This window comes from Felis catus, chromosome C2 (genome assembly GCF_018350175.1).
Source record: "Felis catus isolate Fca126 chromosome C2, F.catus_Fca126_mat1.0, whole genome shotgun sequence".
In the NCBI taxonomy this organism is placed as follows: domain Eukaryota; kingdom Metazoa; phylum Chordata; class Mammalia; order Carnivora; family Felidae; genus Felis; species Felis catus.
In genome coordinates, this window is record NC_058376.1 from 58,396,107 (window position 1) to 58,415,415 (window position 19,309).

The following is a 19,309-nucleotide window of genomic DNA, read 5'->3' on the forward strand; positions in this document are numbered from 1 at the left end:
TGAGGCTTTCCTGCTAGGATTACACGTCAGTGATTTCGGAATGCCATTCACTGTTACAGGCGTCCCTCACGCCCTAAAACGGGCACCTGAGTATTAGGACAATGAGATTCATTGTCTGTGATCAAAAAAAGGTCAGCAGTTGTTTTATTAATTGGTAAAATGCTGCATTGAAGATGGCCATTAAAGGGCTAAATGTTAAAGCTTGGAAGGTCCGCATACCTCTGCGAATCAACCGGAGATACTGTGGCATTTCAATTGTTTAATCTCTGTGAGGAGCAGTGAAGTAGGGTAAAGAATAAAGAATATGAATAAAGAATATGACATGATGGCTATCTTCCTAAAGTTATTTTTAAGATCATTAAATAAATGAACTTAGCACGGCATACCAAATGTTAATGATCTCTTTGGTTAGTATGAATATTCTTTGTACCGATTTATGAGTAATTTTCAATAATTTACTTATGGAGGCTGCTGTTTTCACTGTGCAATTGTGAAATTGTTTGATGATTGACTTACTAATGAAAAGAAATTATTTCTTTTTCAAAGAGAGATAGAAATTAAGTAAATAGTGTGCCAATCCCCCAGCACCCCTTGACCTACAGAGAGACTGATCTCTATCAGGTGGTATCTAGGGTGACTAATCAGAAATTCCTAAAAGAAGAGCCTATTTTCAATTCACTCTACCCTCTTCATAAAACAATAGGCAGTCCCATTTTGGCTAAATGTGTATGATCTAAAATATTTCTTTATTTCCTGGGCATTTGTTGTAACTCTGTTACACCTATGGGGTGTAAGTATGCCCTCTCTTACTTAATTTCTTTCCTGACTTTCACTTTCCTTTCCAAGGGAACACAGGTTTTTCTGTGAAGTGGTTTTATAAATGATAACCAGTGTGCTATTTTGTGTCGTAAAAGCCCATCGGCCCAGGGAGTGTCTTAAACATTAGACGTGAAGAAAGTGGTGTAGGATAAAGACAGTAAGTAGTGTGTGAGCACAAGTGAAACATGACTTTATATTAAGTGTGTAGTTTTTAGTCATGGGAGTCACTAAAGTAACGAGGTCTTGTGTTGTCATGGTTTTTCACTTCATGGAACATATCGGTGAAATGGGCCAAGTGTATCGTGTCCTCACTTTTCCACCATGTGTTGGAAAAGAAACAAATCAGCCTGAATACTCATCTGCAGATAAGCCTCATAGTGGGACGCAGTAGTGAGGCTGGAGATTGAAGAGACCGTTGTAGGAGATGTGCTCACTTGGAGACGGGAGAGAATATGGGACTTGGCGTGAGGGTAGCAGCCTGTTCGAGAGATCCCTGAGGAAGATGTCAAAAGTCTTGTCTAGCTCTAGTTCTAGTTCTTTGCCATGCCAAACTTTCTCTATAACCTTAGAGCAGTCACTGTAATTTCTATGGGCCACAACCTCCTCATCTGTAAAATCTCTTAGTTATTTCAGCTTTAAAAGGATATGAATTGGTAAATTTCAGTTGGTTTGTATGAGGTAACTTAAGAACCTTACTGCTGGGGATCTGTGAGAAAATGCACGATTCCAATTGAACAATCACAAGGATGCTTTCTTTTAGAATTCCAAGAGGCACAGAGACTGTGAAACACTAGACTTACTACTGGTTTATAAATTGGGAAATTCTGGGGTGGAAATGTGAATAGCCCTTTTCTGTGTTGATTAATTGCAGACCCCAGAGGGTATAAATGAAGAACAAAGGATTCAGGAGTTGGCAGCAATGGAAGAGACCCGGATAGCAATTCTCAATAACCTCGAGGAACTTGAACAAAAAATCAAAGATATAAATGACCAGATGGATGAATCTTCCAGAGAGGTATAAACCAGGGTTTGACTTTTTACCCTTCTCTTTTTTCCTCTCTTTCCTTCAGCTTAAAAATATTACTACCTATTAGGGCATAGGCTTTGGAAGCAGAATACATAGAAATCAACATGAGTTAACATTTTTTTTTCAGTGAGTCCTGTATAGGGTAAAAATACCTTTTTTTAAAATATTTCCTTTTTCCTTGCCTTTTTTTTAAAGTCAGATGAAACAAACATATGAAGCCATTTTTAACGAACTCTGGGTATAACCAATTTTGTCTTAACTAGTGTATGCTTTCTGACTTTCTACATGCAGATCTCAGCTGAGGTCCCATATATTTAGGTCTCCAAGTTCAAATCCAACAAACACTTTCTGAATATGCTCACTATGCGTTGGACATCATGTTGGTACACGGGGGATTTGCATATGAATCAGTCCTTGACCTCGCTTCTGGGCTTTGTAGACCAGAGAGGAAACAGACACATGGTCTATTACTGTATCTCCATGGAGCAAGAAGGAACAAATGATTCTGCCTAGCATGTTTATACTCACAGATGATGCAGATAGCTATAAGTAGAAGGGTACTGCTCACCTGTCATCTTATACACAGCCCTTGGATGCCCCTCCTGCTGACATTGCTAAGAATGCATTGCTTGCATGCTGGCTGGGTGTAATTTTCACCTCCCATGCTCTGTGGACAAAGAAAGACAAGGCTGCTCCCAAGATGGTTCGTGCTTGAGCCTGAATCTGAGCAAATCGGCAAAATATTATTGAGAAGTAAGCAGAAGAGGGGTTATAGTAGAAAAATTAAATGATAGGTAGATTTCTTAGTGAATATATTGTGGGCTCACCACCTTCCTTACGTAGGAATTTCGAATCTCAACTGGACTCTCAGAACTGTTCTCTAAGGCACCAAAGTCCGGCTGATAACATAGTACTTTTTGAAATTTGTAGCCGTTAAAAATGCATCTCTAACGTGGGCAGTTGAGAATCTCTCTGAAAGTGAAACACCTCTGAGCTTTGTTTTGTGTCCCCAGTTGGATATGGAATGTGCTCTTTTGGACGGAGAACAGAAATCTGAAACAACTGAACTTATGAAAGAGAAGGAGATTTTGGATCATCTAAACCGGAAAATAGCCGAACTGGAAAAGAACATTGTCGGTGAAAAGACCAAGGTAAAAGAAAAGTATATTTGAATGCAATCTTTATGAGTAATATGGTGGTTCTATTTGTCTGAATTTAAATGTCATATGAATTCCCTTGGCTTTGGATTTGTGTGCCATGCTCCTACAGACAGTAGGACCAGAGGAAAGTCTCAAGATGAGGTAAGTTCTTCCCAAAGAACCGTCAGGGACTGAGCAGCAGGTGCTAAGGGAGTAGAGCCCGTGAAACTTTCGAGCTGATAGGAAAGTTTCTCCTACTTGAGATGAGTGACTTAATTGCTTTTTTCCAACAGCCTTGCTGCTCTTCTGACTGTGCTGTGTTTTTTTTTAAAAATGGTTTTAGTATACTAAACTTCTTCACCACTGGTATCCTATAGGGGATGACTTAAGCATATTTGAATACGGTTGTCTTTTTTTTTTTTTTTTGTCATTTTTCTGGTTGTTATTTTCTCTGGGAAATAGTTTACTTACTCTCCTACCACATTTGGAGTCAGTGATGGCTAAACTAAGCCTAAAATTAAAAAATGAAATTCCGATTTAGGAACGAGAAAGCAAACGAACTTTAACACGTTTTTTTTCTTTTTTCCTTGCTCACCATCTTCTTTACTAAGCTGAGAAAAAGACAAAAAATTCTGTTTGAGCAAGTTCTAGTAGGCAAGGATTTCTATGTGGAAGGATTTCTGCTGAATGCGGCTTCCTTTTTTAGGCTCTTCTTTGTTTGAGACCTATAAATAAGGGCATTTGATCTTGGTGCCAGAGAATGAGCTCAAAGTGATATTGTCAGAAATTGATGTCAGACTAAAAGCTGCACATCAATTTCTTGGTTGCCTGCTTGTCAAGATTAACTACACAGCTTTTTCACATTAAGTTTTATGTATGTTCCTTCAAGCTCCAGGCTTTGAAACAGTAAAGAATCCATTTGGGTAGGTGGTATGTATGTCTTTAAAAGCTCAAAACCAAGTCAAAGGATTAATTGTCTAGATCTGCACTTAAGGAGGATGATGCTTTTCAAAGATTCTGCCCTGATACAGCAAGGAACAGTGGGAAGCAGTAGATGTGTTTGTTTGGGGTGCTTATTAGTATTTTACTATTTATGTCATGCTGGAAAACTCATGGGACATAGGATAGGGTATCATGTTATCTATGAGCCTCTCTGCCTTCCCCATCCATGTAGCATGTGGTTATTTATCTTTGTGCAGCCCACATGTGGCACGGCCCGCAAATTCTGTTTGTCTCCATCATTAGCATGAGACAGAAAAGTGAAGCAAGTCGGGTCAATGCTTAACACCACTTCCCAGGGAAAGTTGTGTCATATTCTGTGGCCCTCAGGGCATAGTAGACCTCTAGGAACACGGGCAGAAACAAGAAAGGAGGCCACCTCCATCCTTCCTATTATTGTGTTGGTAAGCCTGACAGACGCTCTGCATAGGAGAGGGGACAGTGGAGGCTTCAAGTGTGGGATTGGCCCTTGCAGCTGTTGGGGGATTCATTAGTCTTAGAAAGTTGGATTATTGTCTGTCATCACACAATGTGAAAAATGGCAGAAACTGGCTTTGGGATTCCAGAGAAGGATGAGGGAAGTGGAAACAGACCGGGTGAGATGATGTTATACATACTTTTGACAACCAAAGTCAAATAGAGACTCAGCACCACTTGGCAGCATTACTGTGTTTTTCAGAGAAACTTAAACCATTTTATGACATGGCTATTTCATTCTTTTACTCTACTCAAACCTCTGGTCCATTTTCCTCCCGCTGAGATGACTTCACCACCTACTTCCCTGAGAAACCAGATGTATCCCATCCCTTCAAGCTAAGGAGGGTTCCCTCTTCCCCTCAAAGATAAGTGCCTTAAAGGTCAGTTCTTGTACCCTATCACTCCATTGTGAGCCCTCTTCCTCACTTCCTGATTTACCATTCCCCCAGATGCAGTTGGCTGAGGCCCCCACTATTCTGTCAGGTTTGTGCCTGTTAAGACTCCTGAAGCCCTAGGTGCCACCCACCTCACTGCATGCTTTTTAGTCCTCTTGTGATCAGACTTCCTGAGCAGCATTCAAGACAGGGGACAAACCTGTGTCCTTGCCCTGGCCCCTCCCTGCCCCACCCCTTGGCCTCTGGGTGCCCCCTCTTCTGGTATTCCTTGTCTTTCTCTTATTCATTGTCTCTGACTTTTCCAACTGAGTTCCCTTTGCTTGTCCCTCTGCCTCTATACAACCAGTTGTTAGAGTGTTTGTCTCTGAGCTGAACCCTCTTCTCTTGTAGCCTCACATTCTTTTATAGCCACGGCTTCCCATCACCTGTATATGCTGGTGACTGTCGAGTGTATGTCTTTAGCCTACAACCCTTTTCTGAACTTCTGACTCCTATCCAGTAACCTACCCGACATCTACACTCAGAAATTTCACGGCTATTGCCAAGTGAACACTCATAATGAACTCTTGATCCTTCCCCTTGTCTTCCAAATCCCTCCCCGGACACCCACCCACCCCTGCCTCCCCCGCCCTGGCCTCCCCCAGTCCTCTTCTTCCTCCAGTTTTCCCAGTCTGGGCGATGGCATATAGAGCCACCTCTAGGTCCAAATAGAAACCTGGAGGTAGATCTTGACACTTCTTTTTCTCCATCACCCTCACATTATAGTGATTCCAGAAAGAGTTCCCAATTACCTCAACCTCTCAGCATCTCCTCTAACAGCCTTCTCTTCTAAACCATCAGAATCTCTTCTTTAGTTAACATTCCATTTGCTTTCCTTTAGTTCCTTCTCTTCACAGCAGTGAGAGTGATCTTTAAAAATACAGAAATTGGGTCATGGTGCACCTGGGTGGCTCAGTCAGTTAGGCAACTGACTCTTGATTTCGGCTCAGGTCATGATCCATGGTGAGCGTGGAGCCTGCTTGGGATTCTTTCACTCCCTCTCTGCCCCTCTCTCATTCGCTCTAGATAGGTAAATAAATAAATAAGTAAATAAATAAATAAATATTAGATTATATCATTCTGATTTGTGTTCCAGCATATTTTATATGAATCTTAATTCCTGAGCTGGCGTGGGCCTTTCTGTCATTTTGCCCTCCTTCATATGATGCGCACGGTGGCCTTCTTTCTATTTGTTTAGACAGGCATCCTCCCCCACTTCCTGCCAGATCTGTTTCCTTGCAGATCTGTTTCCCATGCCTGGAATCCCCTGCCCCATATTCCATATCTTGTCGGTTCTGTCCTTCAGGGCTTAGGTTCATTGTTAGCTTTTCAGAAAAGCCCTTTCAGGCTGTTCCAGTCCGGAGTGTGTTCTCCCTGTTGTTCTTTTAGTCCTTTTACAAATCACATTTCATAATTCACATTTGCTTTAGGCTTGCGAGGTATTGATCTCCCTCTCTAGCCTGTGAAGTAGAGCAAGGCCCCGCTAGCCACTGTTTACCCAGCTTACGGGACATGTTAGAATACCACCCAGCATGCGTTGGGAATAGTGTCCCTGCGTCTCCTGCTAACAGTGAGTCCAGGCTGGGCCTTAACAGAAACACAGGGCCAAACACCTGCTCCAGAGCTACGCGCTGCCAAGTTCAGGCCATCTGGGATGGTCTGCTTATGTGCACATGCCAGTGGACTTCTGGTCAGGCTGCCAGTGGAGCCCGAGTGTAAGACAGAAGGAGGAAGTGGCCTTTGCCCTTTTGGATCTCGTTTCCTTTTCTACACACCTGTTGCTGCTGTCAGACATAAACTGTGGAATGAGAAAACCAAAACCTGAAAAGCTATCCCTGCCAGGCAAGCTCTGCTTCAGATGTTGATGGCACATCCTGTGAGCCTGGTCCTAGTGTTTTGGAGACAAGGCCTGGGGCCATAGGAAGAAGGCTTAATAACGCCTCAGATTTCAAACGCTGGTGTGAAATTATCGACATCGTTTCCTTGGCGATCGAGGCCAGTCTTTACTATTGTCTCTTACCTGCTTTGGGGACTGTGATTCTGTTTTACCTATTTGGTATAAATGAATGTACAGGTATCACTCGCTGCGAAAGTTCACGTTATGCCACTTCACGTTTGTGCGAGACCTCCATTAGTGCCTGTTTTCACTAACTCAAAGGAACCACAAGAGGATTTGCGCTTTTATGAAAAAAGGCAGGAGGTGAAAACAGCCTTCAGGTGTGTACCGCGCTCAGCGTTTACCCCGCAGGAAGCAGCAGTCAGAGTGGCGCCCCCAGGCGCCCTCCCCGGGAACTACAGCAGCCTCTTAGCATCAAGCCCCCACCGCCTGACCATTTATGTCGTGCGTCAGTTAAATGAGCAAGATGTGTCCTAAGGTATCAGAAAAACCTAAGAGAGGTTATTTGGGGGGGTGGGGGGGTGGGGAGGTGTCTGGGAATGCTTAAAACTTTCCCTCTATAAATTAGTGGTAATTGCTTCTTTACTTTACACCCTTTACGCTTTATGAAAGGTTTCATAGGAGCGCTCCACTTTCAGGTACAGGGGAAAACCTGTACATTAGAGATGACTACTATTCATTATATGTTACCATATAAAATATAAACTGTAGACATATTTATATATGCAATATAAAACAGAGACCATGTGTTCAATTATATATTTATTGAACATTTTTGCAGAGGCTCCCTGAGCTCACTTTCCCTCTGCCCTTATGGGTTCCACTGTCAAGACCATCAAGACGTCCGTTTCCATGCGGCTCTATACCACCTGCCTGTCATGTCCTCAGACAGTAGCCACATCACACATAGAGTCTCTAGGAACACGGATAAACCCTGCACAAATACAAGTATCGGACTAGAACATAAGTCCAGAGAGGATATTTATTTGAAGAAGTGGTAAGCAAAGAGGCCATAGTGTTTTTCTGGGGTGAGTAAAAGGAGAGAGAATTACTAATCTCTGCCCTAGTGAACCGATTCAGTTTAATGAGCTTGGTGGCAGAGCAGAGAAGCCAGCAGAACCATGAAGCTCAGTTCTGGCGAAGGCCTGGTTGTGGACTGGTTTCCCTTCTTTCCACTCTCCCCCCCCCCAACTTTCCCCCTCCGAAGCAAAGCCCAAAGGAAGGGATTGCTGAGCAGGTGCGGACATATGCATTTCTTTATGTAGGTTTCCTTCTGGTTTTGCCTATTTCTGACTACATTAAGAACCCAAAACTAAAAATAGTTTTCCAATTTCCTCTACTTTATTATAGAGGAATTGCAATTTCCTCTAAGATTATTCTCTTTGTCTCCTTTGGCATACAAAACTCCGTAGTTGTACTGAGGTTCAGTAAAATGGTCGAGGAGGGGCTGTGCGTCCGTAGGCTTGTTGAAGAATCTTTCCATTACCCAGATGCTCATCATAAAGCTCAACCATTCTTTATTTTAGGATCTGTCCCCACACAGATAGATTATGGCATTTTGTTGCTTTCCTGGCCTGTACGTTTTCATAACAAAACAGGCTTAAAAGTGTGAGTTGAAGCTTAAATCACTCTATGCCATACGCCATGTTCCACAATGAAATCTCAAGTTATTTGACTCATTTTTCTACAATAAGCGTATATCATTGTATCTGAAATGGTTAAATTTTATACCCCATTATTATCTTGCCAAAGTACCTGTTACTTCCTCTCCATCCTTCCTTCAGAGCCAGGGGAAGACAGAGAGCCTGGCCCTGAATTCCTCAGCAAAGTGTTAATGCCTCTTGAGTACAGAGTGTTTGCCAAGTCACAGTCATGTTCAGAAGGGACCCAGCCCTTCCCGTGCCTCTTTCTTACATTTCAAAGTCAGCTCCTTGGCTAGAGGAAGTGGAAGTATATCGTGGGATTTGGGGATTAAATCAACAGGGTTCCAGATTAGGGTTATTTTTTCTGGCAGTTGTTTGATTATATAAATCCCTAGTGTTCTAATTCTCCAGTTTTTTTGATACTAAACATCCATCAATTGTGTAATTAAAATGTCAAAACCAGAGGGGGGAAAAAATCTTAAGAAAGGAATATAAGGATGTGTCTCTTTAGAAGCAGGCAGACAATGAGTTCTCAGCTCCCAACGTTTGTTGACGTAGGTCCATAATCTTTTCTCTGCAATTCTAAAATCTGAAAAGTTTTGTGGAGGGGGAAAAAAAGTCATTTTGTAAGATCGGCACCAAAAGGTAGTTGGTTGCAAAACCTGACTTTGACTGATATTCACACTTGTGTGAATATTTGTAAGTAGCTGCAGAAATTGAACCATGTTTGATTGCAGGTACTGTCCCTGGATCTTACTGGAAATGCCTTTTAATGCCTGTTCCCAGATCTTATTGGAAATGACTTTATATGAACTGTGTTACCTCTGTAAAATTCAGAATATTCATAAATCTGGAACACATCTGGCCTTAAGAATTTCAGATAAGTGATTTTAGACCTAAAACAATTGCCTAATCTATGAACCTATGAGAATGCCTACCTACTAAGCCACAGGGTTTAAGAACTAGAAGGAAAGGTGTTCTCAGGGTATATGGAAAGGACTTTGGATTGACTGCCCTTAGAAATGATGGCTTGGGTACTATGAATTTTAACACATCACTGTAACAACTCCAAATCTGACCCAGTGTTTCATGAAACACACTCAAATACTTTAGTATGTGCTGAGTTCTGTGCTAAACAGTTTGGAAATTACAAAGGTGGGCCTTAAGTCTTAATAAAATCTTTATTAAGCTGATAAGTTGCCAGATTTAACAGCAATTATATATATATTATATATATAATATATAATATATATATCGCCTATATATGTGTGTGTGTATATATATCCTATATATATGTATGTGTATATGTATATATATATATATATCATAAATACATGCCATTTTATAGATATTTATATATAAATATAAATATAAATATAAATATAAATATAAATATAAATATAAACGTATAGAATGCTAGGTACATTTGAATTTCAGATAAACAGAAAATAATTTTTTGGTGTAATTATGCCCTAGGCAATATTTGAGACATACTTACATTAAAAGATCATTTGTTTTTTATCTGAAATTCAGACTTAACTAAGTGTCCTCTATTTTATCTGGCAGCCCTACAAGCTAATAAAGTAAGCATCTTTTTAGAGTAATCTTGAACCATCTGCTTACCAAGTATTACTTACATGTGGTAAAATTATTTTTTCTTTGGTATCCAAGAATTTTCTGTGTAATATTGAGATTCAAATAGAGCTAGCAAGTTAAATTTCGGTTCCTTCAAGAATACAACTTAAAAGAGAGAAAACTTGTTTTACTGTCTTCTAACCACATGTCCAGCAAAATAAGTGGTCCTATGATGAGCTTTGGATTATTCGGTTCATTAAGAATTATTGGTAATTCATGTGTACAAGTTCCAACTATCTAGGGTGAACCCATACACATTCCTGATCGTTTGTATGACTAGAAGAGGGCTACTTTGCCTCTGAACTTGAAATGCATCATCCCTCTCTGAATGCACCGTGGTTATTGGAATCTCACAGTTCTTTTGGTTTACTTGAGACATTTAATCTGAATGTAAAAAATCACACAATTGCGGTGTTACTTTTAAGAGGGGCCTTTTACACTATAAAGTAAAGGTGCTAAAATCAAATGTTTTAAGAACAGTCATTGGTGCCTTGTGTATTAATGTCCCATGTCTTCATCAGAAAAATCAAATTGTGGGGCCACCTGGGTGGCTCAGTCGGTTAAGCATCTAACTTTGCCTCAAGTCATGATCTCATGGTTCCTGCGTTCAAGCCCCACATTGGGCTCTCTACTGTCAGCACATAGCCTGCTTTGGATCCTCTGTCCTCCTCTCTCTGTCCCCCCTCTCAAAAATAAATAAACATTTAAAAAAAGAAGAAGAAAGAAAAAGCAGATTGTCAATTGCCTGTGCCTCTCACATCGTCTTAGTTGGCTCCTTCAGTGGTTTCCAGCCTGGCTGTGTATCAGAAAACATGGAGGGATTTTTAAAATGCTCATTCCCAGGTTGCCTGGGTGGCTAGGTCGGTTAAGCCCCGTACTCTTGACCTTGGCTCAGAGCGTGATCTCATGGTTCGTGAGTTTGAGCCCTGCATCAGGCTCTGCTCTGACAGTGTGGAGCCTACTTGGGATTCTCCCTCTCTCTGCCCCTCACCCACTTACGCACCCTCTCTAAATACATGCATACGTGCGTACATAAATGAAATAAACTTTAAAAAAAAAAAAGCCCATTCCCTAGCCTTCTGCTCCTGGATGTCTGACTGAGTGGAGACCTGGAAAATAGTATATTGAAAAATTCACCCAGGTTTTTCTAATGTAAAGTTGGGGCTAAGAACCATAAAGCCAACTGGGCTCTATTTTGTGAGGACAGTGATCAGGCTCCCTCTTTTCTCTACTTACAGTCCCCTTAAATATTTACTGAGTGAGTGAATAAACAATTCACCATGGAAACAAATATAAGTCTGATTTTATATACTGACTTCTGCTTTAATTTGCTGTGAATAATTTACCTTTTAGGCACACCCATCTTAAATATTAAAAAAAGAAAAGGCAGAATCTGGCAATGAATTTGTGACCCAGTTGGATTTTGCCGGTACAGGAAAACAAGTCAACTCAAGAGCAGTGCTAACATAAGCAGCCATGTCTCCAGTGAGGTCACATTCTGGTTTTGGTCGTGTAAATGCGCCCTCGTACATCGGGTTTTCCTGGAGTGTTCCAGTTCCCTGTAATCTTATTTTTTCAACAAAGTTAAATCTGTTAAGTTTACTTAAGATTTATTAAATGGGCTCATTATTTAATAAATTTATTAAAAGTTTAAATTTTATTTAATTTAAAATTTGTTGCAATTCACTTAAATACATTTATTTCCTGAAAATAAATTTGTGACTCCAAAAAAAATGTTATGCTTTCTGCCAATGTGGTGTTTGCTGTGCCTATAGTAATTAGAATAGGTGAGTTTGCCAGTTTAAATCTGGGGAAAGGAAATAACACCAGTTTTCATACCTTACATGTCAAAAGCAAGAATCTCTGAACCCTGGAATGCCATCAATTTGCCCATATATTTGTCTTCGCTGTAAAAGGTGAGATTTTCAGTTCTGATTAACTGGTTGCCTAGAGCCAATTTTCCCTTGGAAACTTCCTAGACAATAAATAGAAGATAGGAATATTAATTTCTTTCTGGCTGGCACGGGAGTGATATCACCTCTGTGGTCCTCTCTGATTTATGGCCAGGCCCCAACTGCCACTGGACTTTTCATCCTTCCTTTGCCCTAGCTTTGGCCCCACTAAGCTTTCGCTCTGAGACCCAAGTAGTGGTCACAGCATTATTGGTAGACCAGAGGAGCTGCGGAAGGTTCTGATGGTGCCCGCTTGCATAATTCTTCTAATTGCCCCTTTGTATGGAATTGCGAACCATTTTCAGCACCTCAGAAGGAAGGCACTATGCACACAGAAGATACTTTTTATTAGTTATCTGTGCTTATTAGTAGTAATAAAAAATTGAAAAAAATGATTTTAAAATTGAGAGCATGAGAAGAATACTTTGGGGGAGCCTGGGTGGCTCAGTCGGTTAAGCATCTGACTTCGGCTCAGGTCATGATTTCACGGTTTGTGAGTTCAAGCTCCGCATTGGGGCTCTGTGCTGACAGCCTAGAGCCTGGAGCCTGCTTCAGATTCTGTGTCTCCCCCTCTCTCTCCCCCTCCCCACTCACACTCTGCTTCTCACTCAAAAATAAATAAACATTAAAAAAAATTTAGGGGCGCCTGGGTGGCTGTCGGTTGAGTGTCCGACTTCGGCTCAGGTCATGATCTCACAGTTCGTGAGTTCGAGCCCCGCGTCAGGCTCTGTGCTGATAGCTCAGAGCCTGGAGCCTGATTCTGATTCTGTCTCCCTCTCTCTCTGCCCGTAACCCACTCGCATTCTGTCTCTGTCTCTGTCCCTGTCAAAAATAAATATACATCAAAAAAAAATTTTTTTTTAAAGAAGAATACTTTGGTTATTTCTTTGGATTTGAGACCTATGTTTCAGGCCAGTGCCTTTCTATGTAATCAAATATTGTATCAATGTTTTCTAGCAAATGTAACTTTAAATTTACACTTTTGCACATATTGGATTGGATAGTTTTCTTTTTTCTTTTTTCTTTTTTTCTTTTTTTTTTTTTTTTTTTTTTTTTTAGCTTTCTTCTTGGATCTAGAATTGCTGCAAAATCCAATGATACAGTATCTAGAAATAGAACTCTTTTTGGATAAAATTCTTTTTTTTTTAATGTTTATGTATTTTTGAGAGAGACAGAGACAGACTGAGCGGGTTAGGGGCAGAGAGAGAGAGAGACACAGAATCCGAAGCAGGCTCCAGGCTGCGAGCCGTCAGCACAGAGCCCGATGCCGGGCTCGAACTCAGGAGCTGTGAGATCATGACCCGAGCTGAAGTCAGAGGCTCAATCGACTGAGCCACTCAGGTGCCCCACTGGATAAAATTCTTTTGCTGTGTAAATAGGGCAATCTTTGATCCATACACAGAAGAAATAATACATTTTCTTATCCAAAAGTCAACAGGTGTTTTGTATTGCTGGTTGTATTAAAGGGAAAAAAATGATTCATTCTGAAACTAAGGAAAGAATCTAAGTGGCCCTAGTGTTTTGAACTTTACTGTGAATGAACACATGATAATCCTTCATTCTGTGAACCATGCCATTCTCTCTCCAACTTCTGTACTGTCCATGTGCACGGTGGACACAGTTGCCATTAAAGACTGAAGAACTTTCTGGATAGTCTCTGGAAGTTGCAGAAGCATTTTTAGATTGATATAGGAAATAGGATTCTCAGTTTTATGACTTCTGGATTTAATCATTTTGAGAGAAAAAAGAATGTACTTCTAAATCTAAATATACATTTCTTTTTTGTTTATTTATTTCATTTTATTTTTTTATTTTGAGAGAGAGATAGAAAGCAGGCAAGGGAAGGGCAGAGAGAGGGAGACAGAATCCCCAGCAGGCTCCACACTGTCCGCACAGAGCCCGATGAAGGGCTCGAACTCGCAAACCGTGAGATCGTGTCCTGAGCCAAAGTCAAGAGTCAGACGCTTAACCTAAGCCCGAGCCACCCAGGCACCCCTCAATATACATTTCTAAAATGCCCTTGACATTTTCAAGTTTTCTGCCAAAAATGGAGACCTAAGGGAACTGGTATGGGTTTTTGTGTCGTACAGTTTTAGATTTAAACCATAACCTCTTTTGTAAAGAATGTAAATATATGTTTACCCAGGAAATCATGGCCATTTGGATGAAGACATTATAGTAAGTATAATTTTATAGGACTACTGCAGGAGCTTCATCTTTTAAACAAATCCTTCTCTGATAATGCTTAGAAGGCAATATCACCGCCACCAGTGCACATAGAATGAACTAAGGAGAGTCAGGTGGTGGTCACTGTGTGTACTGAGGGTCAAGCCACAGTAGTGCTTCATGAAGTAGGCTGTGTAGGCTGAGAGAGTTACACCAGGTAAAATTTAGCCTTCAAGGCTTCAGAGCCTCATGAAGAGAACAGGAGTTGGGAAGACAAGCACTACACAGGTTGAAGTATTGTTTCTCGACTCAATAGGTGACAGGTCAAGCTGGGCAGTCACTGAATTACAGGATTTGTCTGGTAGACCTGCATCCAGAGTCACTTTGGAGTGTGTGACTGGGAAGGACCGAGTGTTGTCTCCTCCTTTCTCTTCTGTTTTCTGATTCCCGGTGTTCTCCTTTCCTTTTCCCCATAATCCATGTTTCAAGTATTTCTTATGTCAGTCAGTGTAGAGAAGTCTTCATCTCCACAGTAAACGTCACACGTTGTTGGTGTATCTGAACTGCACAATACGCCTTCCCTTGCTGTTTTGTCAGGCTTGACTTCTCCCTTGCTCTCTCAGCCTTTGAATTCAGTGCTCCTCTTAGAATCAGATTTCTAATTGCTAAAGCTTTGAAGTTTGCTAAACAGCTAGACCTATTTCAGATGACCGGGGAGACAGCTAGTGCATCTGGCAGACTTCCGACCTGAGAACAAAGTTACAATAATTTCCAAAGCTTGCCTAACAAATGCCTTGAGTAAATTGGAGCACGACAGTACTTGAGGTAAATGCCTGGTTTCCTTTGTCTGGTTCGCTGCCAAGGGACTCTTGCAAGGCTGTCTTATAAATTTAGTTGGCATTTCTTTTGTTCTTGGTTGACCGTTGACCAACATCGCCGTTGCTTCCTTCGCTCTGTAACATGGTGGAAGGAAGGAGGAATGGAAGGAAAGGCGGGGGTCATTGCCTACACTCAGTAAAGTGGGCCATGTTTTGAGAATGCAGGAATGGGACCCCCTTGTCTTTCCTTCCACTTATACCCCCTTATCTTAGTCACTAGCAAGGTACGTTTCAATATTCATAGGGTATCTCATTTGTGCGTATGTGTGTTTATGTTACCCTCGGGAAATATTCAGTAACGCCTGCCTCGGGTATGAAGGTAATTTCTGTTCTTCTATTTTCTGATTTCTGAACTTCAGGAGAAGGTAAAGCTTGATGCTGAAAGGGAAAAACTAGAGAGGCTTCAGGAGCTTTACTCCGAGCAGAAGACCCAGCTGGACAATTGTCCTGAGTCCATGAGGGAACAATTACAACAACAACTGAAGAGGGTCAGTAGCAAACAGGAATGTGCCAGGTTTTTTTGTTTTTGTTTTTTGGTGTCTTTTCGATTAAGTTCCACTTACCTATGACTTCTACTTCACGTAGCGTAAATTTGCATAAGTTCTAGTCATTAGATACTTTTTAAATAGAAATATGCATGCTGACGATATATATATATTATTTCATGCTAATCAGTTAAACAACTCCTTGTCAGAATCCTTCACTAATTTATAATGCAGAAACAGTCCTGGAGTCATTCTCCAGAACAAAAGAGAGCTATTCCTGACATATAACTGACACCACGATTGTAGCATTTCAATCAACTGACATCTTTCCCTGCACTCTCTGCTATATCATGAGTACTGTTTGCCCTTGGATGATTTTATACTTTGGTCCAAAAATTATCCTGTTTTCTGACTTGCTTCCCATCATCACTCGTTGTTGTTGTTGTTTTTTTCTTTCTGCTTCTTAGTGACATTGAATTCATTAGCACAACCACAGCAAACACCAAAGCCCAACCTGCAGGTCAATGCCCTCAACGTCTTCTCAGGCGAGCTTCGTAATTTTTTAAAGCTCAGTGCCGCACGGGCTTTGTAGTTGGACTTTATTCTCCGATCGTTAAAGTTGGCAGTGCTCACCGCGACCACGCTGGTTATCCGCTGAAATGAGGCTCCTGGGGTAGATAGTTTCACCAACACCAGCAAGACCACTTGATATTTCAGAGTCTCTCATCAACTGAGTTATTTGCTATAAACAGCGACCCAAATAAACTCTGACCTTGGCGGAGCAGTCATGAACAGTCTGAGGTCTCGAAAGGAGTCACGTAATAGTAGTTTGTGTGAAGTGACTAACAATTTATGATTCCATGTGATTAGAAAAGAAGGCACGTTTCATTCTTGGGAGTAGGCAAGTTGAAACATCCGCTAAGAGAGCCACCCTTGAAAATGTTTAAGATTGCTTTTAATACAAAAATATTTGATACCTTAGAGTATCACCAGGTTATGAAAAATCACATCTGAAACTTCAATGTATCACAGAGATTGAAAGCATCTTAATAAATAGTACCAAAGGCAGACAGGTTTACCTGAAGCATAATGATTTTAATATTTTAACAAATAGTAAATTTCTTACTAATATTGGATGAAAAAAGTCCCAGCAGTGTTTCTTCCTCGTTACTCATGTTATTGTATACAGCTGAATTTGCTGGAAGAAGATAAAACTTCCTGTCCCTCAGTGTCATAATTCTCTGGAAATCTTGTGATAAAAACGATTGGGGAAAATAATTGTATTTGTAAAATCATTTTCATTTGCAATTTGTTTGCGTTTATGCCAGTTCACCAAAGAGACTGAGAGACGGACTTTTATATTTGTTTCCTGTTTTTCAACTCTCCTTATTACTGAAGATTTTACACAGTGGCCGTAAGACTTTATTTAGAGTCGGCAGCAACTTCTATATTTTGTTCTTCTCTGCCTCTGGTTACCTAGTTATTGCTTTGCCTTCTTTATCAACATGGCTGCACATAACAGTTGGAGGATTTTATTAAGAACCTGGACTCAGACTGATACAAATAACGATGGCTTCATCTAGCCTCTACAGGATAACTTATAAACTTATGTCTGTTCTAAGGATGTTGACTACAAAGGAGGACAGGATGTTCCACTCTTTCAAGGCAGAGACCCGTTCTTCTTCCTCTCCAAGCGGAGTGTAAAATTCGTATTGCAAACCCCTGTCCTTGGGAGAGATAACTGGCTTGTAGTAGTAGCAGGTTCTGTTCACCTGTATTAAGAAGTCTGCGGATTCTATTTTACAGGGATGACGACCAGAGTAACTTTTCACCAATCCCATGACCTAATCAGTAAAAAGTTCACTTAGTTCATGAGAAGTCCGTTCATGCTAAGAACTTCCTGTGTTACCACAGCTCATTTCCCTTCAGACTTCAAACACATCAGCACACCACCTCATTACAAAGCTTTCCTGAGGCATTTAAACTAGATCCAATAAAGGTGGTTTTATTACAACGAATTTCATTAGGTGGCGAGTCATACAAAATAAAAAAATAAAAAAGAAGAACATCATTTTCTTAAACCGTGTGTTGTCCCAAATACTTAGGCTGAAATTCTGGAATGATTTTTTGCATACAAAACTATGGATTTATGACTGGACTTCTCCGTCTTCTTTTTTTTTTTTTTTAATGTTTATTCATTTTTGAGAGTGTGAAGAGAGAGAGAGAGAGACAGAGCATGAGTTGGGGAGGGAGAGAGAGAGAGGGAAGGAGACACAGAATATGAAGCAGGCTCCAGGCTCTGAGTTGTCAGCACAGAGTCCGATGTGGGGCTTGAACCCATGAAGCGTGAGATCATGACCTGAGCCGAATTGAAACACTTAACCCACTGAGCCACCCAGGCACCCCAGACTTCTTATATCTAATTCCCTGCCTTAGAATCAGAATGCGGTTTCCGTCTGAGTAGCTGTATACATACAACTAGACATGGGCTCACCAGTTGAATTGTTCCCTGGGATGCAAGCATTTTTGGAAAAGAAAGCAGAAGTTAAAGGTGTCTTTTGTTTGCCAGGATAAGTTCTACTATTAAACGAAGGAGACACCTGACTAGGACAGTTTTCAGATGCTTTTGATGATTTACTCAACTGAATGGTTGATTTCAGTCTTTTGATTAAAAAAAAAAATATATATATATATATATATATGTATATATATTCAGTGAAATCTATAATTAGGAGACCATTTTTCTCACTGGCTCTACAATCAGTTTCTCCTTTAACCTTAGACAAGTCATTCAACCTCTATGGGCCTCAGTGTCCTCATATTATGAAATGAGGAGGTTGCTTTAATGATTTCCATTGTCTTCCAAATTCCAAAGATGTGCATTTGTTAAAGTGTTTGACTATTGGGCATAAGATGGAGAAATGTTAACAAATCCTGAGCCCCACTTAAATTTGTTTTCAAAATTGGCCTTGAGCTGTCATGAGATTGTTACTGTACCACATACCATATCTATTCTCTTCTTCTGTCCCTCTGCTAAGCAAAGAAAACATTAAGGTCTACACATAAACTTCTGCCATATAAATTCTCAAAACAATTATTAGCAAGAAGGAATGGCATTGAATTTTCTTGAGTGCAGCTGTTTTATTTCCTTTCACTTCTGGCCTTTGAGGTTGCCAGCCAGTAGAGATTTGTAATGTTCCTTTTAGAGAGTGAAGTTGAGTTACAATGTTCATTCAAGTAGTCATGGCCTTGACTTTGAGCTTCCTGTATATATTACTCTGTGCTCAATTAAGCTACTCCTGCCCCCAAATTCCATCCCCTGAATTCTTATTCTTATCCAAAATCTTTGCAAGCTTTTTTCCCCCACCAAGTTGTGTTTCTCTTACAGTGTAAGTTTACATACACACATTCTAATTGTTTAGATAACTTGATCAGATGATTATACCAGCAGATTCTGAGTGCTCAGCCTAGCTTTAATTTTCAACCTTCCTACCCAGTGTGCTGTTATTGTCATGCAACAGTTTAAATATTTACTACAAATTAGTGGCTCTGTGACCTTCATGGGGTTAAGATAACAAATGCTGCATTTTAACCAGATGTGGAATAAGTGACTGACTGGCATAGTGTGTATATTGTGAGACAGATGCCCACTTCAAGTAAAGATTATTTATATACTAAAAAAAAAGTTTATGGAATTATTTATCTCAATAATCTTTAGCCACAAACCAAACTTAATGGAAAGACCTTAAAAACTTGGG

At 40.5% G+C, this 19,309-nt stretch overlaps 1 protein-coding gene across 25 annotated transcripts in view; it reads left to right on the plus strand.

Annotated features, from left to right (window-relative positions):
* PHLDB2 (pleckstrin homology like domain family B member 2) overlaps window positions 1-19,309 on the plus strand; it is a 231,668-nt gene that overhangs the window by 167,525 nt on the left and 44,834 nt on the right. For 23 of the 25 annotated variants that reach the window (XM_045036916.1, XM_045036924.1, XM_045036923.1 and 20 more), the window contains 3 exons: window positions 1,691-1,834; window positions 2,860-2,997; window positions 15,426-15,554. In XM_045036916.1, the coding sequence (XP_044892851.1) occupies window positions 1,691-1,834; window positions 2,860-2,997; window positions 15,426-15,554 (411 nt within the window). The remainder of the gene's footprint in view (window positions 1-1,690; window positions 1,835-2,859; window positions 2,998-15,425; window positions 15,555-19,309) is intronic. The other 2 variants (XM_045036925.1, XM_045036929.1) reach the window with 1 other exon arrangement.